General features: G+C 35.6%; 1 protein-coding gene across 3 annotated transcripts in view; it reads left to right on the top strand.

Annotated features, from left to right (window-relative positions):
* ABCD3 (ATP binding cassette subfamily D member 3) overlaps nt 1–23,943 on the top strand; it is a 176,920-nt gene that overhangs the window by 111,777 nt on the left and 41,200 nt on the right. For all 3 annotated transcript variants that reach the window (XM_061183856.1, XM_061183854.1, XM_061183855.1), the window contains 3 exons: nt 8,384–8,420; nt 14,569–14,667; nt 18,263–18,351. In XM_061183856.1, coding sequence (XP_061039839.1) covers nt 8,384–8,420; nt 14,569–14,667; nt 18,263–18,351 — 225 coding nt within the window. The remainder of the gene's footprint in view (nt 1–8,383; nt 8,421–14,568; nt 14,668–18,262; nt 18,352–23,943) is intronic.

Here is a 23,943-nt window from a genome sequence, read left to right as displayed (position 1 = left end):
AGTATCTCTAGGGCCTAGAGATAATGGATCTAATGATTCATTCTTCAGGGTCCTAAAGTTCTATGAGAATTTTCTAACTTTGTGTTTTCATCTTGGTGATAAATTATAAATAAATTAGTATAAGCACATTCTGGATCATCTCAATGACTACCATAGTATTGCAGATTTCTGTGCCCGTATTTGTGTTTGAATTGTTGCTTAAGTGATCATCAAAAGAGACCACATGTATGGTAGACAAATCTGCTGCATTAGAACCTACATCAGGCTGAAGTGTAGTAATGTAAAACTAAGATAATCATCTTCAACCTTTGTATTCATACTGAATTATTTTGCTATTAAAATTTTCTTTTGCAGTGATAATTACGGGTGAAAGGTGTTTTCATAGAATTTCTAAGTAACTGAAATCTTAAAATGAAGCTTTGGTTTGAAATCATGAAAAAGACGTAGAGCAATTGAGTAGTGTATTACTTTGTCACAAACTGATAAAAGAACATAGGGCTGACATGTAGATTATGTGTTTACACCAAGTGAAGGCCTCATAAGATGTCATGGTGTACTCTGAATAAGGTATTTCATGGTAGCTTGAAGAGAGAAAAGTGATGGGAGAGCTGACTGATCATGTGGCCCATTGTGGGTGTGTGTATGTATATGTATTGTGGGTGGATATGTGTGTATATATGTATGTATGTATATGTATGTTTTATATATATATGCAGATTATATTTTTGTGAGCAGTTATATTGCATGGATCGCCATTTGTCTCTATAAATACCAATTTGTAACACTTATTATTACTAGTATTATTAGCAGTAAGTTCTATGACATTTTCACTGAGTATTTTAATTTTTAGAATTTTGTTTTGGGGTATACTAATAAATTGATTATCCCATCAACATTAATGAAGCAGTGATTTAAAGCCAGTTCATTGTTTACAAAAGAAAAGTAATGAAGATTATTTAAAAATCTTGGCTATTAACTGGAACATATAACACATAAATAATTCCTTCTACTCTTTTACCCCAGCACTGGTGATTAGTTGTAGCAATGTTATCTCACCTATCACTTTAAATGAATGTTGATTCCATTTTTATTGGCTTTAAAATTTTTCCTAGTTTTTAAGTGATAAATTTTATTTTGTGGTTGTAGAAGAGCTGTAAACAAAAGGAACGTATACAGTTGACCCTTGAACAACATGTTTCTGAACTGCGAGGGTCCACTTATGTGTGGTTTTTTTTCACTAAATATGTACTTCCATACTACATGATCCATGGTTGGTTGAATCCGAGGATCTGGAACCTCGGATACAGAGGGCCTACTGTATAGTTATAGGTGAATTTTCAACTGCAGTGAGGGTCAGTGCTCCTAACTCTCATGTTAAGGGTCAATAACTTAATTTTATGCTTATACATTTTTAAAATTTATTTATTTATTTTTGGCTGTGTTGGGTCTTCGTCGCTGTGCGCGGGCCCCCCCCTAGTTGAGGCAAGCAGGGGCTACTCTCCGTTGCGGTGCGTGGGTTTCCCATTGTGGTGGCCTGTCCCATTGTGGAGCACGGGCTCTAGGTGCATGGGCTTCAGTAGTTGTGGCGCCCGGGCTTCAGCAGTTGTGGCTCACAGGCTCTAGAGCGCAGACTCAGTAGTTGTGGCGCACAGGCTTAGCTGCTTTGCGGCATGTGGGATCCTCCCGGACCAGGGCTTGAACCCGTGACCTCTGCATTGGCAGGTGGATTCCTAACCACTGCACCACCAAGGAAGCCCGCTTATACATATTTAAGGAAGCACCAATTTAAGTCAACGCTGGGGTCTGTAAGAATTTTTTTTTCCTTCAGGAGAGGTTCATATATTATCTGAAGTCCAGGAAACACTGGCCTAGAAAAATGAACTAAGTGAGAAATTTTAAGGTCAGAATTATTGTTCTGGATAACTAAACTCTGATCAAAGTTTTCAGAATTGTTTTCTTTTTTTTTTACTTAGTCTGAAAGTTATCTGAAAACTTCTCTTTTAATTTTTGTCAATTTCTTTTTCCTAGTCTCATAGTTTGTTGGGGGAAGTTTCTGCTTATTAGTTTTACGTATTTTGTTGGCATTATTAAGGAATAGTTAACTCCATCTCCTTCTCCCTCACCCCTCCAACAATAAAGAACAAACAAAATGTACTTTTCTATTGTGTTCTTAGGAAAAAGTCTCCCCTAGGTTTTGGTCATCTTTTTCTTTTATAGTTTTATTGAAGCTTTATTGATGTACAATAAACTGCTTATGTTTAAAATACACAACTTAGTGAGTTTTGACATTTAAGCACCTGTGAAACCATCACTCCAATCAAGATAGCAAACATTTCCATCACTCCAAAGATCCCTCATGTCCCTTTGTAGTCAGTCTTCTCCCTTGCACCAGCCTGAAGCGACCACTGACCTGCTTTCTATAACTGTAGATTAGATTTGACTGCTCTAGAATTTCATGTAAGTGGGATCTACACTGTGTACATTTTTGTCTAGCTACTTTTAGCCGGCATAATGATTTTGAGATTCATCCATGTTGCGTGCATCAATAGGTTTTTTTTTAATTGTTGAGTACATTTTATGGAAATACTACGATTTTTTAAATCCATTCACTTGTTGATGAACATTTGGATGTTTCCAGGTTTTGGCTATTAAAAATAAAGCAGCTATGAATTTTGTGTAAGGTTTGTGTATGGAAATATGCTTTTATTTTCCTTGAGCAAATACTTAGTAGTGGAATGGCTGGCTTGTAGTAGGTGTATGTTTAACTTTTTAAGAAACTGTTTTCCAAAGTATACCATTTTATATTCCCATCAGCAGTATAGGAAAATTCCAGTTGCTCCACATCCTTGATAACACTTGCTATGATCAGTCTTTTTAATCTCAGCCATTCTAGTGGATGTGTGTCGTGGTTTCTCATTGTGGTTTTAATTTGAATTTCCCTAAGAACTAATGATTTGGAGCATGTTTCCTGTGTTTATTTTCCATCCATACATTTTCTTTGGCAAAGTGTCTGTTTAAATCTTTAAATGAATTGCCGCCTTATTTGATTGTAAGAGTCTGTTATGTATTCTGAATACAAGTTTTTCTTGGGTATGTATTTTGCATATATTTTCTCCCAGTTGGTGGCTTGTCTTAATTTTCTTAGTAGTATATTTTGAGAAACAAACATTTAGAATTTTGATGAATTCTAGTTTATTGATTTTTTTTTTTCTGTGTATAGTTTGTACTTTGTTCTATTTAACAAGTCTTTAACTCAAGATTACTGAGATCTTCTGTTTTCTTCTAGAAATTTTGTAGTTTTAGCTCTTACATTTAGGTCTCTGTTTCACTACAGGTTAATTTTTGTATATGGTGTGCAATAACATCTGAGGTTCCTTTTGTTTTTTTTTTGCATATGTCTGTCCAGTTGATCCAGTACCATTTGTTAAAAGATTATCCTTTCCTCATTGAGTTGCCATGGCACTTTTGTCTTAAATCAATTGACCATATATGTGTAGGTCTACTTTGGACTTTTCTGTTTCTTTGATCTCTGTTTATACTCCAGTATCAAACTCTTGATTAGTATAGCTTTATGATAAGCCTTGAAATCAAGTGCAATTCCTCCAATTTTGTTCTTCTTTGTAACAATTTATTGATCTAGGTCCTTTGCATTTACATACGGATTTTAGATTCAACTTGTTTCTCTCTACAGAAAAGTCTGGTACGATTTTGATTGGGATTTCATTGAATTTCTAAATCAATTTGGAAAGAATTGACACTTTAATAATATTGAGCCTTCTGATCCATGACCATGATATATATCTCTCTATCTAGTCTTCTTTGAACATTTCTTTGCAATGTGTTGTAGTTTTCAGCATGCAAGTCTTGCACGTCTTTTTTTTTTTCTTTTTAATTTTAGCCCTAAGTATTTAATATTTTTGATGCTTTTGTAAATGGTATGTTTAAAATTTTAATTTCCAATTGTTCTTCACTCATATGTAGAAATACAATTGGTATTTATATAGAGATGTTGTATCCTGGAAACCAGTTGAACTCACTTAGCTTTTTTGTAGATTCCTTAGGCTTTTCTATATAGTGTTTATAGAGTCTGCAGTAAAGATAGTTTTACTTCTTCGTTTTCATTCTATGTGCCTTTTGTTTGTTCTGCTTACTTTATTGCACTGTGTCCTTCAGTAACAATATTGAATAAAAGTGGTGAGTGTTGGCATCTTTGCAATGTCCCAGATCTTACAGAGACTCGGTTTTTTGTTAATTGGTATTATGATAGTTGTAGGTGTTTGATGATGTCCTTTATCAGATTGAGGAAGTTCCTTTTATTTCTAGTTTGATGAGAGTTCTTAGGATGAGTAGGTGTTGCGTTTTGTAGGCCTTTTCTGTATCTATTGATATGATCATATGTTTATTCTTTTTTAGACTGTTAATATGATGAATTACATTGTTTTCTCAACTGTTAACCTGACTTTACATTTCTTGGATAAAACCTTCCTATACTTTTTATAGCTGGTTACTGATCTTGTCTTTTCTTTTTTGTAATGTCTTTGCCAAAGAAAAATGAGAAATTTGCAAAAGCACTTCTCGTAGCATATCAAGTACAGAGGTTGTCTTGAGGGAAAGCACTGTGCAGTTGTTTGAGTTGTGAGCTGAACTAGCCACTTTTTTTTTGTTGTTTTTTTGGTGGAACATCATTTTTGCTTGAAAGAAAGACTGAATAACTCTGGTTATTCAGCCTTGAATATTGCAGACATTTTCTTGTAATGCCTTCAAGGAGAAACAACTGGCAGTGTTTGTTGCTAATGTTACAGTTTAAGCTTTCAAGTGAAAATTAGAATTTGGAAATCTTGTCTGCTACCATGAGCTTGCTAGCTTCCCAGTGCTTAAGACCTTTCTGATGAGATTGGTGGTAATATTAACAAATATAATTTTTTAAAATATTGTATAATAAAATATATTACATTTGGAAGGCCTACTATATAACTCAGTGAACCAGCATTTTCCAAATGACTAATGCATGATCTTAGAAAATTTTGAGTGGGTTAAAAGAGCCATTGAAAGTGTAATATAGGGGCTTCCCTGGTGGCACAGTGGTTGAGAATCCGCCTGCCAATTCAGGGGACACGGGTTCGATCCCTGGTCTGGGAAGATCCCACATGCTGCAGAGCAACTAAGCCCGTGAGCCACAGCTACTGAGCCCATATGCTGCAACTACTGAAACCCGTGCGCCTAGAGCCCGTGCTCCGCAATAAGAGAAGCCACCACAATGGGAAGCCCGCATACCGGAACAAAGAGTAGCCCCCGCTCATCTCAATTAGAGAAAGCCCGTGCGCAGCAACGAAGACCCAACACAGCCAAAAATAAATAAAATAAATTTATTTTTTTAAAAAGTGTAATATAATATAGACCAGTGAATTTTACTGTATCAGAGTACAAGTTCATTGATATAATTATCAGACTGCATTGCAGCATTATAATATCACAGAAGAATATCCACAGTTATTAGAATACTCCTGTTTTACAACTACCTATCTATATTGCAGTAGATAGAACGAATACAGACTCAGATATGAGAATCCATTTGTCGTCTGTTGAGCCAGACATTAAGGAGATTTGCCAAAATGTAAAAACAATGCCACTTTTCTTACTAAATTGTTTTGTTTGAGAAAATATAGCAATTTTTATAAAAATTTTATTTAACATGTAATGTGTTTGTTATCTTTAAATGAGTAAATAAGTATTTTTAAAATTTATGAGGTTGAAATTTCATATGATAAATATCCATGTAACACAAATATATAAAAGTTCTTGGGTATCCTGAGACCACGAGGTTTGAGAAATGCTGATCTAGAATAGTGCCTAGCATGTAGTAAGCAATTAGTAGACGTTTGAATGCTTCTTGACCATGTCACTTTTATGATTTACCTGTCTTTTCAGTACCACATGCATTTGATAATGTATGTTTTCTGTGTGCCTTTGTCTCATACTCTAGCAACCAAGTTGTTTTTGTATATCTTATCCTGGTACTGCGATTCTCTTTTCCTTGCCTTTGCCTATGCCTGGATGTTGGGCAAGGCAATGAAAAGGATTGATGCAGGAGTGCCATCGTATTTTGGAAAGTGTGCTGATTTATGGAGTAAGAAGAAGATAGATGAGCAGCTCCTGACTGAACATGACATTGATATTGGTATAATAGATGCTTTTGTAAATGGTTTAAGGTCGTCATTCACATAGTCACAAAATTAGATTTAAAAATAACTTCAGTTGGTTATACCCTGAAATGTAACAAGATAACTGATATTTAGTGATTGTTCTAGATATTATAGATACCTCGCCATTTTGTGTGCATATTGATAATATATTTCAAACATGTTGAATACTTTTATTTTAATGGATTTAGCTCATAAATATAGTATACTGCTCTAATTTATCCTGAGTAATTTATATGTATATATATATATAGCTGGTATCTTCAAAATTGAGGAAACATTAAAGAATTCTTTAAAAAGAGGAATTTAGAAAGCCTTATTTATGAAAGGGGCTCATAATTAACTGTGCATGCTTGAAAGGCATATATATATATATATATATATATATATAAAAAAGGCATTCTGTGAAACAGTTTTGCAGTCTCATGGAAATTTAAAAACAGATGAACAATCCTGCAGTATAATTGAAACTAGAAACAGTAATAAACCTAAGCACTTTAAAATGATAGCATCTACCGAATTGTATCAATAGTTGTTTGCCTTTCTAGCGTTATTCAGTGACGTGGTATCCTATTACTGAAAATGTTCACTGATTGCTGTACAGATTTCTGTGGCTCAACTAGGTATTGAACATACAGGGTTGGGTAATATATGACCCCTGTAGTAGACAAGGAGATATGCTCCCCAGATTCCCCTTCAGAGAAGGGCTCATTGTCCAGCTATGAGGAGTGCGGATTACCAGGTAGCCCCTTCTGCACACATCTTAGGGTCTGCCTTACCTGCAGAGCTACCTCCCCCAGGGTCATGATCTCCCTGGAGCAGCATACATTTGCATGCTGAGTTAGAAAGAGGTTTAAAGACCTGACCATTTCATCCCATCACGGAGTACTATGACGGACAATATTTGATTCAGGGCTTCCCACTAGGTTGGCTGAAATTTTGTTGGCCTATATCACAGTTTGAGTTCTGCCCAAACTTTCTTTCTTTGCCTTCCTTTCACAGATACTGATCTCTAATAAACATTTTGTACTTCAAACACCACCTCATCTCTACTTTGGAGAAGCCAACCTGCAATAGCTCCTGATCTCGTGGAACTAATATACTGGGAGGAAATATATGTTAAACAAGAAATTTAAAATGTGATTAATGTTATATAGAAGCATAGGGTGCTATGGTAGTGTGCATAAAAAGAAGCCAAGCCTGGTTATTATATTGTTTTGGGGGGAAGCCTGGGTTAATAGTCAGACCTGCATTCAAGTGCTAGATTAACTACTTTGAGTAGCGTGAACCTTGGGCATGGTACTGACTTTTCCAAGCCAGTTTTTTCTTTCTTTTTAAAAAAATTTATTTATTTATTTATTTTTGGCTGCGTTGGGTCTTTCTCTAGTTGCGGTGAGCAGGGGCTACTCTTGGTTGCGGTACGCGGGCTTCTCATTGTGGTGGCTTCTCTTGTTGCAGAGCACGGGCTCTAGGCACGTGGGCTTCAGTAATTGTGGTGAGCGGGCTCAGTAGCTGTGGCTCACGGGCTCTAGAGTGCAGGCTCAGTAGTTGTGGCGCACGGGCTTAGTTGCTCCGCGGCATGTGGGATCTTCCCAGACCAGGGCTCGAACCCGTGTCCCTTGCATTGGCAGGCGGATTCTTAACCACTGTGCCGCCAGTGAAGTCCCCCAAGCCAGTTTTTTCATTTGTAACGTGGAAATGACACATGGTCTCCCATCCTTTAGGCAGCTAACCTGGGATTGCTCACATGGTTGCGAAAAGATGCCCAGCAGCAAGAGAGTGAGCCCAATGCACAAACGTTTTTCAAGCCCTTCCTTGTGTCAGTTTACTAATGTCATGGCCAAGCCTTGATTCAAGGATGGAAAAACAGACTCTGCATCTCCATGGGAGAATTTGTAAAATAAGTGTATTTGTGTGTGTATGAAAAAATTACAATGTAATGCCTGATATATTATAGTAGTAGTTAACATTTATTGAGCACTTTTTGTGATTTATACTTAGTAAGAGGACTGTGGATTATACAGTTGGACTATTGTATTTAATATATTCTATCTCAGTATGAAATGTAAAAGAAGAAATTCATTTGCAGAATTTGGTATATTCTTTTGATATCTTAAAAATATTTTATGATGGGAACAGTTTGCAAATAAAGCTGTCTTGCTCTTTTTTCTTTTTCTCTGCAGTAAGAAAAATGGAAAACCACCATTACGGAACAATGAGGTAAAATTTATGTTGTCTACTCTTTGGGATTTCATGCATTTATTTCATTTGTTTCATTATATATTTTTGAATTAGGATAAAATCATGGAATTTAAGAATTAGAAGGGAACTTAAATATCATCTCTAATCCACTACATATTATAGGAATTCTTCCTAAAATAGGAATCCTTGGTAGGTGACTTTTTGTATTTACTTGAATCTGTTCATTTGATGGAAAGTACTACCTAGGAGATAGCCATAACTGTATTAGTTCAAGTCCATGATGCAATTAATATTCCCTCTCTAAGCCTCTATTTTGTCGTTTGTAGAAACACAGAACAAGTTTACTCTATTTTCTCTTAATAGACTCTCATATTGTTTGAAGATGGTTGTATTTTCTGAATCTTTTTCCCCCGCTAAGCAATCCTCATCCCTTCAAGTGTTTCTCAGGTGACATGGTTTCTAATTGTTCTTCAATTATGTATACATTCTTCTGGATCTATACTGGTTAGTTCCTCTGGACATTATGTTTAGGATAGAATGTAGTCTTTGGTCTATAGAATATAGTCTAATGTAGACGTGGTCTGACTAGCGTGGAATGCATCAGCACTATTACATTTCTTGATACGAACGTCTGTTGCTAAAATTCAGCCTAAAGTTGCTTTTACTTCTTTAGCCATTACTTCTGTTTATATTAAGTGGAGTTTGTGATAAATTGTAAGCCTTCAGGTACCTTTCTGATGAACAGCTCTTTTGACAGATGTCTGTATTCATCAGTTGATTTCTTTATTTCTTTTTTTAATAACAATTTTATTGAGATGTAATTCATATACCATAAAATCCAAGTATTTAAGTGTGCAATCCAGTGGTTTTAGTATGTTCACAGAGTTGTACAGCCATCACCACTATCTAATTTTAGAAAATTTTCAATTCCCCAGAAGGAAATTCCATACACATTAGCAGTCATTCCTCATTACCCTCTCCTCCTGGCCCTTGGTAACCACGGATCTACTTTCTGTCTCTATTGATTTGCCTATTTTGGACATTTCATATAAATAGAATCATGTAATATGTGGCCTTTTGTGACTGGCTTCTTTCACTTAACATGATGTTTTCAAGGTTCTTATGTATTGTTGAATGTATCAGTATTTCATTCTTTTTTATTGCTGAATAATATTTCATTGTTTAGATATACCACATTTATTTATCCATCAGTTGAGGGAAATTTAAGTGGTTTCCCCCTTTTGGTCATTATGAATAATGCTGCTATGAGCATTCATGTACAAGTTTTTGTGTGGACATATGTTTTCATTTCTCTTGGGTATATACTTAGGAGTAGAATTGCTAGGTCATATGGTAACTCAGTTGTTTCCCTGTAAATGTCAGCCTATAGGGTCTATACTATTAGTCTATTCTATAATATGTCTATTCTATTGCTGTAATTTTCTTTTTTTTCTTTTTGGCCACACTGCACAGCTTGCGGGATCTCAATTCCCTGACCAGGGATTGAAGCCGGGTCATGGCAGTGAAAGCCTGGAATCCTAACCACTAGGCCACCAGGGAACTCCCTAGTGTAATTCTGAATGTAATTCTAACATCTACTGTGTTAAGTGGAAGGTATTATCTACAAACTTAATCTGTCTTCTCTATCTTCCTCACAATTGCTGATAATATTGACTAGGTTAGGACCAGAAAATTCCTCTGTGGCATCTCTTAATCTTTGCTTTTTTGGTTATGGTTTATTCAGCTGGGACTATATCCAACTGCAGAAAAATCTGGTCTTTATTTCTCCATTAAGGCCACAATAGTTTTATAAGAAACATCAAATTCCTTGATTAATTTGTTAATTCATTTATTAAGTCAGCCTGTCAACAAATATTGATTGAGCCCCTCATATATGCCTGGCATTGTTCTTGGTTCTGTGTGTATAGCAGTTAACAAAAGTTCCTACCCGCATGGAGCTTAATGTTGCGCATGTCAGCTCATATACTAGCACAGTATCTTTAACAAAGAAGAAAATTAGAAGGCTTTGACATGACTTCTTCCTAGTAAACTTCTGCTGGCTTCTAGTGATTAGCGTCTCTTAGGTCTTCCTAAACCCTCAATATTAATGTCTATTCTCTGAATATCCTGGAGATAGACATCAAAATTGCTGTTCTTCAGTTTCCATAATCTTTGAAAAATGGGACAAGATATGCTTATCTCCAGTCATTTGGCAAATTTCCATCTTCATAATCTCTCATATCTAAATTATACCTGAGTAATCAAACCTTAGTTATCTTAGTTATAGCTACTATCTGTATACCACCATATCTGAAAGTTCTAGGACATCAGTGAAACTATCCAGTACAACACTATTCATTCACTCATTTTTTAATTCTTCCTATTTTTTTGTACATTTAAAAAAATATATACTTGTTTGCTACTCATATAGTATAAGCAAGATAAATTTAGTTTAGATCAAATGGTTGGCCAAAAAAAAGGTTTAAGGCAGTGTACATCCTGATACCACATTTGTGAAATCTATAGGAAGTACACACACAGACATATGCTGAAATGAAATTTGGTAAGAGATGTGCCAAATATTAACAGTTGATGTCTTTCAGTGGTAGCTATAGACTCCTTATTTTTGCTCATCAGAATTTTCTAATTTTACGACAGTGAATGTGTGTCACTTATGAGGGGACGCAATTGAAAAGAGAATTTTTTATTGAAATTTTTTATAATCTTTGGTGGGATGGGTTGAGGTGAGACAAGTTTCATAAGACATGAGATTTAAGGAGAAAAAAATTTAGATAAAGAATAGTATAAAGAGATAGTTGACTTGATTTTAAAATATTTATTCTTTTAATTTTGATGTAATACACAGGGTATAAAATTCAAAAATGTACAAAGGTAACACTGTGCTGGGTTTGGTCTTCAACATTCCCATGCGTATTTTTGTACTTTTGAGGTGTGCGTATATCTTCATAAACAATATAGGTAGAATTATTTTGCTTATTGAAAAATTTTATAAATTGAATCGTTGTATGTATCATTCTCCTTTTTTTTCAGCATATTGTTTTTTTAAGATCCATCTATGTTGATAGCTATAGATCTAGTTAATTTAACCACTCTATAGTATTCTCTTGTATGAATATGAGCTGCTTCCTTTTCTACAGTTGTGTAGAATCTTCATTGCATAAATTTACCATGATTTATGTAGTATCTCATAATTGATGTACATTTAGGTTTTTAATTTTATAGTATTATAAAACAATGTGCAAGTTTTTTCATTTATGTGTTTAAGCATATGTTCAGGAATACCTCTAGGATAAGTTTCTAAAAGTAAATTTGCTGGGTTTTACATTTTGCAATGAGTGTACATTTTATATTTTGATAGATGCAACATAATAGTTATGTTGATTTATACTTCCTCTAACAATATACAGAAATGCTTACACTTTTGTCAGCACCACATGACCTTTTATTTGCTATTTCAGACATCTGTCTCTTCCGGTCAGTTCCGGTTCATGTCACCTTTCTAAGTTGATTGACACATCAATAGGAACTTCTCATTGCCCTTTGACCTTGTTGCCTCCTGAATGTTAGGTACATTTTTTTTTTTCTGACTGCATTATTACTTTAGCTTCTTAAATGGTCTTTAATGGTTTTTTTTTTCTATGATTTGCATGTTAGATATATCATAAAAGTGTTTTTTATATTTTTTAAAAATTACTGGGAAGTTTAAAGGTGGGGAAAGTCAATTGTGGTTAAAATGAATTCTTAGGAGAAGCTAGTAGTGTTTATGAGATGTACTGTCTCTGTAGCTATTTGCATTTAGATTGGTTTCAGGTATGACTTTTATTATGTATCAAGAATGGTACAGCATCTTGATTATTTCTTCAGCCTGAGTCAGCCCTCCAGTCCAGGTGTTTGGTGTTTCCTGACTTTAGGAAGTATAGCGTTCCCTTTATGGATTCAAATGTAATGAAAATAATAAAGTCAGCTTTCAGACAGCTTAAGAAATAGGAGCAGTGGCAACAGGGACAGAAGAAAAGGAGGAGGAGGAATTATATACCAGGTAAACTGCTAATTATATACGACGTGCTTCATTGTTACTTTCTTGTAACTTTTTTTTAAACTTTCCCCCTTGTTTGCCCTAGATCATTTCTTGAGAACAGCTGGAAATAGTTGTCCTCTGTTTAAGTCAGAAGGTGGCCGTCTCACCTTGGAATTATTCTGTCTAAGGCTCAAGTAGGGATGGAGAAGGTACTGACTACAGGTGGGATGAAGTGAGGTAGGGAGGCAGTGACAGGAGGGAAACGAGAGTAGAAGTCTAACTTTCTTTAAAGGTAGTTGATGTACATTGCTTTCTCTTTATTCTTTTCTTCCTATACTTTCTCAGTTTGGGGAGGTGAAAGGGGAGATTTAGGTTGAAGTTGTAAGGTTTGGCTTGAGGAGAATAGGCTAGCTAGAGGAAATAGACTGTGAGTAGGGTGTTTTGTGTTTTGTTCACTGGTGTGGCCCCATGGTTTAGAACAGTGCCTTGGGCCAAGTAAATATTGAATGAATGAATACATACATGTGTGAATGAAGTAGACTGGGCCTGTGACTCAGTGGGATGGGGTTTACAACCTTTGTAAGGTTTGAAAGACCTGAACTCTGTTCCAGCAGTTACACGGTAGGTTGGTTCTTATCCAGTTCTTTCTGTCGTAGTCTTTCTGATCTAACTCTACACACCCAGTGCCTTCATCTCTTGTCTACAGTTCTGTACGATATGCAGTGTCTGTTTATTAGGATTACATATATAAAGCCCTTAGCACAGTGTGTGACATATGGATGGTAGCTTGTTCTAATTCAGTACACAAACGACTTACTTAAGGTTTATCAAGTTAGATATTAATTTAATTAAAGCATATTTACAGCAAAGTTTGTCTAACTAATAGAATTTACTATACCATGGGTATTTGTTTATCAAGAGTGTAGTAGTTAATACGTAAGTGAGCTGTGATTATAGGAGTTGGGGAAAGGAGCTCAATTGGGGATGGGGTCCTTCTGGAGAGTCTTGCCTATTTCGAGAAGTTTCTTCTGCCTGTTCTTCCAGACAGCCCAAGGGTAATAAAGTAAATAACATCCACTATACCCAGTTCATGTCACTCTTTCCTTATCCTTGCAAATGGTTTTATAGCTCTATTTTCATGTACCAGTGAAAATGAAGAAATATCTGAGGGTAATAAAATGATTTACTGCTCTTAATTATCATCAGTGGTTTCCCTCTACACTGACAGTAAACTCTAAATCCTTCTATGGCTTCAGGGCTCTGTTTTTTATAGGTCCTACCCATCTCTTCAGCTTCTCTCCTTTTGTCCCCTCTGCTCTAGCAGCGCTGTCATCTTGCTCTTCAGTGTGCATACCAATTTTATTCCTGAACTGGGTTTTGTGCTTGGTGTTCCCTGTGCTTTACTACCCTCCCCCAAAGAAACCTTTCTTCTCATACTTTTCTGGATCATTCTTTTTCTCTTGATCCTGCCTAGTCTATCTGTAACAATTTATTTATTGGTTTATTTTTATCTGGGTTTCCCCTGCTAGAATGTGAGCTGTATGAGTGAGGGAACCTTGTCTGTCTTTGAATTTGTAAGGAAGAGTGCATATTAGAAATGTTAAATGATAAATCTAGGAATCCAAAAGTTTCCTGTAATTGATAGCAGGAAAATTCCTGTTCAGGATTTTTTAAAAATTCTGTTGTTAATAAGGAAGTGGATGATGAACAAACAGTAATGATATGGATAATGGATAATGGCCATTTCTTAGCTGTCCTCTGACCTCATCTTCTACTACTTTCTCTTGCTCACAGGTCCAGCCAGATTGGCCATTTTGTTGTTAAACGAGCTTTTACCTTGGTATTTGGCATTTGCTGTTTCTTCTGTTTGCAGTGTTCTTTTTCCAGATATTTCTGCAGCTTCACTTCTGAAAGGAAGTTCTCACTTCCTTATTCAGTTTTTGGTAACATCTTAGTTTCTTGAAAGCATGTTTGAATATGAAGAGCAGTACAGGACTATGTTCTTCAAATGCAGTATCCATCTTAATAGTTGTTTATGTTGCCTTAGATGAAACATGGTTCTTTAATCTTATTTGTTATAACTATTTTAAAAGCTTTCTTTCTTTCTTTTTTTTTTTTTTAATGTAGAAAGAGGGGAAAAAAGAACGAGCTGTGGTGGACAAGGTGTTTTTTTCAAGGCTCACACGAATTCTGAAAATCATGGTCCCTAGAACATTTTGTAAAGAGGTAAGTCTTATGAAACGATAATGTTAAGTGTTCAACTTTAAAGCTTATGTGAGATCAGAACAATAGAATTATAAAGCCTTTGTTCTACTACAGGTCAAGTGTCTCCTCTGTAGGTAATGAAGACTAAATTTTTGTCTAAATCATTGCCTGTCATGCAAGTACCCTTGTTGTTCAGCGCCAGTTTTTAAATGATGTTCTCTTGTTTATGAAATATTATTTTATTATATTTTATGTGAAATACTAGAGTACTTCAGTACAGTCAGCCTAAATGGTGTTGCTTTATTATAATATAATGAAAATGAGATTAAATTTAGAAAGACCTTTTTATTACATTGAGATGTTAACAAGTAGCATTGATACAGAATACGTTTGAGAGTTGCTTCTTCATATTTGATTAAATATGTTTTTAAGATACCTGAGTTCTTCAAGTATTTTCAGGAAGTGAACTGGTTGTAAGAATAAAGTTTTATTATTCTTTCATTTGCTCTTTTGTCAAGATTATCTTTGTCATGATTTATTAAGTATTTTAATGATTAAAAAATAAAATAATGCTGTGTTCTCCATCTTTAATTACCTCAGTATTCTCCTTTTGTACAACTAGAAATACTATAACCGTTGACTCTTTCTCCTCCCCATACCTACCTCTCATCCTTTCAGTCACTGGTATCTGCTAATTTTTCTTTCTAAATATTCTTACCTAGATATTACAATGTTCTTTAATTAGTCTCATTTCAAAGAATCTCTCCTTTTTAAATCTTTTCTGCCAAGTTTGTCTTCTTCAAACGTAATTGTTTCCCACTGTTCAAATTTTAAAAAGCATTAGCCTTGTAATCTATTGATAGCAGGAAAAGGATAAGACGTTTCAAAAGCACTATAATTCTCAAAGAAAAGGCACATTCCTCCATCACACTGGACTTGCTCTCCTTCCCCTCACTTCAGCGTCATGTCTTGTTGACTCTGCCCTTAAGAGACTCTAAAAAATAATTTAATAACATTTGGTTTTTTTCTAATTAGATAGAGATCCTATGTGTTTCTTGAAGAAAAATTGGAAAATGCACTTTTTAAATCTGCTTCGTCCCTTATATTTTAAATGTTTTTTCCAAGCATCCTTGAGTTTCTCTTCGATTAGTCCCTTACTTTCCATTTTTACTGTTCTCACTTGCTTGGATTATTAATCTCTTAATTGGTCTTCTCCTTTTCTAACTAGTCTTCTTTCTAAAACCCTAATAAGAACACTTGGCTTCTTTTCTCCTATAGGGTAAATCACAACGTGACTTTGCCCTTCCTTTCCATACCATCTACTTGGAAGGTTCTTTGCTGTTTTGTAGCCAGGCCTTGTTCCCTCGTACTTTCATGACACCATGTTTGTGACAACACCCCCAACAAAAACAAATATGTTTAAAAAACAGCTTAATGCTCTTTATCTTCTTTGTGAAGGCGTCCCGTGACTCTCTGGATATAATTAATTGTTTTCTCATTCTACAATCTACCTGACTTTGAAGAATCTTTATTTAAAATACAAGCTTCTTCTCTGGAAAGATTTTTGTATTACCGCCCCCCCCCCCCTTATCAGTTAACAGCTTAATGTTCATTTAACCTTTTAGCAGAGGTTTGCTGAATATGAAATGAATGTGAGACATTGAATAGATCTCTGGGAGTTAGTAAGAAGGTAGATGGGCCTAACTTGGCCAACCTTCCAGTTCTGTCAAGGTGTATCCATGCCACAGAGCCATTTTACGAACGATCGTTGAGGGATATAAAAATCCGGGCTTAACCCCAGTTCAAGAAAGTGAAAGAAACTCCAGTAGAAATCACAGATAATTGGAGGTAGAGATAGATTAATTTAATCAATTTATGAAATAAATAAAAATACTGCATATGAACATATGGAAGTTCATCTGTATCATAAGGTGAGGGACTGCCTAAATCAGGCCTATCTTTAGTTTCTGACATATTCTACAAACCCAGTAATGGAATGATGGTGATTCTGAGGACAGCCTTTGCATAAAAAGGCATTTCAGGACTGTCAGTAATCAAAGTTCGGCAGACTTTGCTAAATGAGACAAGTAAACTTGATATTTATTTAAAGAAAAAATTAAGCAAAGTATATAAAATAAAGGAAAAAATAAACTATCTTTGTCTAATATCACCTTTATTCCTCAAATGATTAATTTAGGATTGAGGCTGTACTTAAGGTCTGAATTAAAAGTTAGCATTACTGTTAAAGTGTCATCTACAGATAGGATTTATTAAAATCAGTAGGTTCTTCTGTTGTCAGTTTAATACCTACCTTCGAGATGGTGGGACAGGGTAGGAAGATGGTGTTTTCCTTGCTGGACAACTCTGGCAAACGTTGGGGGAGCAGCTGTCACAACTCAGTCGTGTAGACTTTCTTTGACATTGTCTTCTTTCTTATGGATTCATTTATTACTTGCGTGTTTATGACTCCCTGCCTTGTCTTTCACTTAAGGGCTGTATTTTCAGTACCTTCACCTTTTTTAACAAACAAGATTTGTTTTGCAAAAATTACAAAAGTAATAGATGCATTTGCCCCTCAATTCCATAACTTTGAAATCAAACACCTTATCCAACAAACATTCCCCCTGCCACACACCCTCTTCTATGACTTTAGCTTCTATGCTGCTGTCATATTTTCCCCATTTAGAAAGTTTAAGGTCACCTTTGAATGGGTGTGTGTTGCAGTTGGAGGCTGGAGGGTAGGTTTTCATCCCACACAAAGACAATTGACTCCTAGCCAGCCACTCAGCCTCTCCCCCGCGATGATCCATCTTGCCCAGCATTGCTTAAGTAATGCTCTGTAAACAACACTTTTTAATATTTTGTTCTACCTAAAAGCTTGCAGTAGTTTTATAAGCTCTGCTGGATATGCAACACCATAATTCATATGGTTTTAATCTATTTTTTATTTTCCATTAAATCTTTCATCTTTTTTTTTTACTCGTAATCCTCATTTTCTCCTTTATTTTACTTGGTTTATTTAATGTATTTCTAATGTCATAAGCCTTTTTTGCTACCTCAGACCTTTCAATCCTGCCACTTACCACATGAAGTGATGCAAATATACTTACCTACACTGGTCTGTTTTCTTACATTTTATGTGTAAATCTTGCCTTAATAACTAAATTGAAAGCCCTGCAAGGCTTAAGCAAAATTTTAGGCTTCAGTATTTGTTCTTAACTGTATATTGGTAGTTGTCATTTTTCTTTATTAGAGTTCTATATTAAAAACATAGGACAATCACAATACACTGTGATTTAGGTAGTCTAGTTATACTGCTGGTTTCTGTCATTGACTAATTATATGAAGGCAAGTCATTTGACCTGCCTGGGATTCACTTTTGAATCCGGATAAAAAAGTTAGATTAAATGATCTATAAGGCCTTTTCCATTTACATTATATTTTAAACTTCTTTCAAAATTATATTTAAAAATAACCTGTAGGTAGAATGTCAGCCAACTACATTAAAGCTAGAATAAAGCTTTGAATTTAGAAACCGAAAATCTTTACCAAAGTAATGTTTCTTTTAACTTTCTAAAATGCATTTAATTAATTTACTATACCTGGCTTATTTTAGACAGGTTACTTGATACTTATTGCTGTTATGCTGGTGTCTCGAACATACTGTGATGTTTGGATGATTCAGAACGGGACACTCATTGAAAGGTACTTTTCATCTTCCTCCTGTATGTATGAAATACTAATTTGTGTCATATTTAAGTATTATTTTAAGCAAGAAATAGATTCTAAGTTAGGTATAAATACTTCAGTCAAATTATGTCTTTTTTGTTCATTTACTTAGTAGATATTTATTGTCTCTCTTGTGCCACAGGCAGTGATAGGGATGTACCCGTGAGTGAACAGGAGAGACCCTGTACCAATCCCTGCAGAGCTGGCCATTTATAGAGGGTCAGAGACAAGTAAACAGAAAATTATGGGACTTCCCTGGCGGTCCAGTGGTTAAGACTCCACTCTTCCACTGTAGGGGGCACAGGTCCCATCCCTGGTTGGGGAACTAAGATATTGCATGCCCCCGGGGCACGGCCAAAAAACAGAAAGAAAGAAAGAAAATTAATATGTAGTATAATAAATGCTGTAGTGGGAACTTAAAAAGTCACCAAGCTGGGTCTGAAATTAATGAGATAATTTGAGGAAAATATCAAAGCATTTCAGGGAATCACGTTGAGAATGTTTATTAAACAGAAAAAAAATTCTTAGACATTTTCTTCAGTTTCTGAAGTTAGTGCTTTATATATTTTTTCATTATAGTCTTTGTACATATTATATTAATCACTGCAATTGACGATTTGGAATTTAAAAACAAAAAAACAGTTGGGATATTAACATTTATCTGTTAATAAAGGATTTATTCCTCACGATACCAATTTGAATGTCAGTAAAAATATTTTTCTTGGAATTTTGTTTCCTGGCATGCAGTATTTTATCAGAAAATTTCTTAAAGTACTTATATAACGTAACTGTTTGAATGACAGTACTTAAAATTTTTAAATGCTCCCAAATTTTGAAAGTTCTTTTTTGACATCTTTGATTTGTGTGTGGCTTAGAGGATTTGTAGGAGAGGCAGAATGCTTTTTTTTTTTAAAATAATAATTTTTCGTCACTTCTGCAGTTTTCTTTTTAAACAGCTTAAATTTTATTTATTTATTTATTTATTTTTGGCTGTGTTGGGTCTTCGTTTCTGTGCGAGGGCTTTCTCTAGTTGCGGCGAGCGGGGGCCACTCTTCATAGCGGTGCGTGGGCCTCTCACTATCGCCGCCTCTCTTGTTGCAGAGCATGGGCTCCAGACGCGCAGGCTCAGTAGTTGTGGCTCACGGGCCCAGTCGCTCCGTGGCATGTGGGATCTTCCCAGACCAGGGCTGGAACCCGTGTCCCCTGCATTGGCAGGCAGATTCTCAAACCACTGCGCCACCAGGGAAGCCCCAGAATGCTTTATGCAGGTGTTTTCTGACTCATCTCTCTAGAAGAACAAAGAAGGTTATCTGCATAGGATTAAAGCCCTGAACACGTGCCTCTGAATATGTGTAAATGGTGTAGACGCCAATGTTCAATTCAGGTCTCCCTGAATCCTTTGGTCAGTCCCATGCCTTTTTATTTTAATCAAAGTAATATATGAAAAGCTTAAAAAGTAAAACATGAATATAGTTTAATATCAAATAGCCTTACAGGACTTAATCACAAAAACGTTAGTTCTGTGCCCCATTCCTTCCACCCGTAACTGTCATTCCTGGAGCCAGTTGTCTTCTGTTCTTTTTACTGTTTCATCTCTTATTTTGTCTCTGCATTTCATTGTAACACACTTATGTTACTGTCTCTAGATTTTTCAGTCTTAGAGACTATGCGTGTATTTATTTCTCTTTTGGAAGATGAGAATTAGCTCTTTTACACTCCTACCCATGTCTGTGCTCATTCTCTCAATGTTATATCACAGTTTTTTGTTAAATCAGAATTTATTGTTTACATGATTTTGACTTTTGTTTACAGCTGAGCCAAATGCTCTTCTTTGGTAGTTTCTTTTATATACAACTTCTTTTCCTGGCATTTATAAATTGCAAGTTTTTGTGTACATTAATTTTTTGCCTGCTTCTTACTAATTCAGCTCAAGCTTATTGACAACACTATAAAATCTCAGTATTGTAATATGTCAAACAAACTAGATAACTTACTGATTTTTATCTATTACCACCCCACCCCATACCTCTTGTTAGTTTTCTGTCCTCCGGCTCTCATCAGGATTGATTGTGCTTTAGCTTCACTAAATAGCAGTCATGTTTGAATTTACTTTTATCATGATCTTAGGAATTTTTTTCATCTTTCTTTCCTGCATTAAATAACTCCTATTTTCTGGATCTTTTGTCTTCCTCAGTTTACTTTCTCATTTTGGCAGATGCAGTCTTTTTCTGAGAAGAGGTTACAAGGGAAGTAAAATTTTGAGACCTTGTGGGTCTGATAAAGTCTTCTACTTTCACACTTGATTGATAATTGAGCTGTATTTATTCATTCTAAATTGGAAATCACATTTTTTCAGAATTTGGAAAGCATCACCCTGTTGTCTTCTATAGGACTCTGTGGTTCTCAACCTTGGCTGCAGTATAATTAGAATCATCTGGGGAATTTTGAGACCTACTAATGCCTGGGCCCACCCCTAGAGATTCTGATTCAATCAATCATTACTTTTTGAAGCATCCCAGGTGATCCTAACCTTGATCCCAGCCAAGGTTAAAAACTACTGATCTAGCTTCCACATTTGGTGTTGAGTCCCATTCCTGTGCTGATTGCCTGCCCTTAGCAGCAGATCTTCTTTTACCTGCTTTGGAAGCTTTTATTATTTCTTTATTGTTGATGTTGTATTGCTGGTGTTATGGGAATTTCACTGAATGTTGGTGTGAATTTTTTTTCATTCCTTGTGTTTGTGCTAGGCACTAGGTGGGCTCTTTTCAATCTAGAAACTCATTCTTCATTCTGAAGAATGAAATTTTCTTGTGTTTTTAAAAAAGTTCTTCCTCTCCAGTTTTTTCTGTACTTTTTCTGGAATCTTAGTTGAGTGTTGGACTTCCTGGACTGATCTTCTGACTATAATTTCTCTACTGTTTACATCTCTGACATTTTATATTATATTCTAGGAGATTTCTTTTAACTTTATCATCCAGTGAGTTTTTATTTGTTGTAATTTTATTTCCAGGAGCTATCTTTTTGTATGAATGTTCATTTTTGTAGCAGTCATTCTTTCAAGTCTGTGACTTTCAGTGTCCTTTCTTGTTCTGATCTTTGTCCTTCAGTTTAGAGCTTTCCTTAAGCAGTCACTCTTGGCTGTGTATTCATATTTAACTTGCTAGAAGCCAAGTTGTGGGGTTGTTGATTGTCTCGTTTCCCTGAAGGGAATTTGTAGGGGGAGTCTGGTCAGTTTTGTGTGTTTGTGCCCCAGTGAGGAATCCTCTAAAGAATTCTAAGAAGTGAAGCATGAGTGTAATTGAAGTGTTTGTTCATTGCTGCTAGCACATCAGCTTTAGCGGGATCAGTTTTGTTAAGTTCTCTTTCTATGAGCTTTGTGCACAAGTAATTTGAGTCATTTGTATAATTAATATAGAGAAGACATTTATGTCCTTTTACATGATTATAGAATTTTATATTTTTTTCCTTTGATGGCTTTACTTATTATTTAAATGCCATATCTGTTAATAAAAATACAGGGTCCCCAACTGTAGTGTTATTAATTACCTGTGACAAAAATAACAGGTTACATCCACTGTGAATAACATTATATTAGATATCTGTGTACAGTCACATGATACATATAAAGAACCCTGTACAATCATGGTATAGTATAGAAGATTATTTTTTAAAGTTTTTTCCCTTTTATTCAGATTTTGTGATTTCATGTTTTTGTAACCTAAAAGAATAATATTTAATTTTCTAAACTAGGGATTTCCAACTTTAATTAAATAGGTGCTTATTTTAATTTTCTCAAAGACTGAATGCTCTAGAGAAAATGCATCACTAACAGTATGTGGTGCATTAATTTAATTGGTAATGATGGATAAGAGGAAAGTTATTATGTAGCATGAGCCAACTTATAATTCTACTAGAGTAATCAACTTGTTGGGTACTCAGCTTTAAAATTTAGTTATGAGATGTAGAAAAAAATTAAAAAAACAAAAATTTTAAGAGTTTTTAAGAAACATATTATTTTGACATAATTTAAACTTGCAGAAAAGCTGCAAGAATAGTACAAGGAGCTTCCTTATACTCTTAGCCCAAATTCACGATTCCGAAGCAGTCATTTTATTTATTTGTTTGTTTGTTTGTTTGTTTATTGGCTGCATTAGGTCTTTGTTGCTGCGCGTGGGCTTTCTCTAGTTGTGGTGAGCGGGGGCTGCTCTTTGTTGTGGTGCGCAGGCTTCTCATTGCGGTGGTTTCTCTTGTTGTGGAGCACAGGCTCTAGGTGTGTGGGCTTCAGTAGTTGCAGCAAGTGGGCTCAGTAGTTACAGCACGCAGGCCCTAGAGTGCACGGACTTAAGTAGTTGCGGTGCGTGGGCTCAATAGTTATAGCTCGCAGGCTCTAGAGCACAGGCTCAGTAGTTGTGGCACACAAACTTAGCTGCTCTGTGGCATGTGGCATCTTCCCGGACCAGGGATCAAACCCGTGTCCCCTGCATTGGCAGGCGGATTCTCAGCCACTGCACTACCAGGGAAGTCCCTGAAGCAGTCATTTAAAAATTAATTGTTGAGGACTTTCTTGACAGTCCAGTGGTTAAGACTGTGCACTTCCACTGCGGGGGGCATGAGTTCGATCCCTGGTCGGGGAAGATCCCGCATACTGCACAGTGTGGCCTAAATAAATAAATAAATAAAATTAATTGTTTAGTTTGGGGTTTTTCTGAGCACGAGCCACCTGTTCTTGCTTGGCCCTGCAATAAACCTTTCTCTGCTCCCCCCCAAAAAAAACAAAAACAAAAGTTAATTGTTTATTTTCTCCTGAATAAAAATTTTTGAGCTTCTGCTGTGCATGAGATCTTTTGATATTTGGTCAAATTAAAAGTTTTAAAATATTGTGAATTCATAATATAGAACAGTTTTATTTGAAAAATTAACACGTTTCTCTAACTTGCTACTAAAGCTACATTGTAAACTTTATTTGACTTTTCCATTTTGCCTCTTCCAAAGTATATTTAGATTTATGTTCTTCTGCTAAAATAGAGTCACAAAGAGACTTTTTATGGTCCTTAATGTACTTAATTTTAATATCCTTTACATCTTTTAGGCTTACTTGTTAGCAGTGACTAATGACTTTGGAATGGGGCAGATTTTAATAGGGCAGACCTCTTCTTTAAGGTAGAAACTGGCAATTCTATGATATGGAAGGTAATATTTCATATCTTGTTGCTGCTGCTGGGGAGGAAGAAATTCCCCTCTGCCCTTCTAGGTTCTTCTGGCTGGTCTAAGAATTAAATGGGCATGAGACAGGTTAACAGGCGAAAATCAAACAAAAGTTTAATAACATGTGTACATGGGAGAGACCCAGGAGAACTTAGTAACTCGCCAGAATAGCAGAAGCCCTCATCTTGAATACCATCTTCAGCTAACGACAGAGAGGATGTTGGGGGTAGGGGTTTGGGACTTCACAGGGGAGGAAGGCAATTCACATGAAGATGGAAAAGCAAATGTTTGGTAAACAAATGTTTGCTGGGCCATGTGGAGACTCTGGGACACAGCGTGGACTCTGATCTCTAGGTCCTGCCT

The sequence above is a fragment of the Eubalaena glacialis genome, chromosome 3, assembly GCF_028564815.1.
Source record: "Eubalaena glacialis isolate mEubGla1 chromosome 3, mEubGla1.1.hap2.+ XY, whole genome shotgun sequence".
Classification (NCBI taxonomy): Eukaryota; Metazoa; Chordata; class Mammalia; order Artiodactyla; family Balaenidae; genus Eubalaena; species Eubalaena glacialis.
The sequence above is the reverse complement of the archived record's forward strand: the minus strand, read 5'-3'. Positions and strand labels throughout refer to the sequence as shown.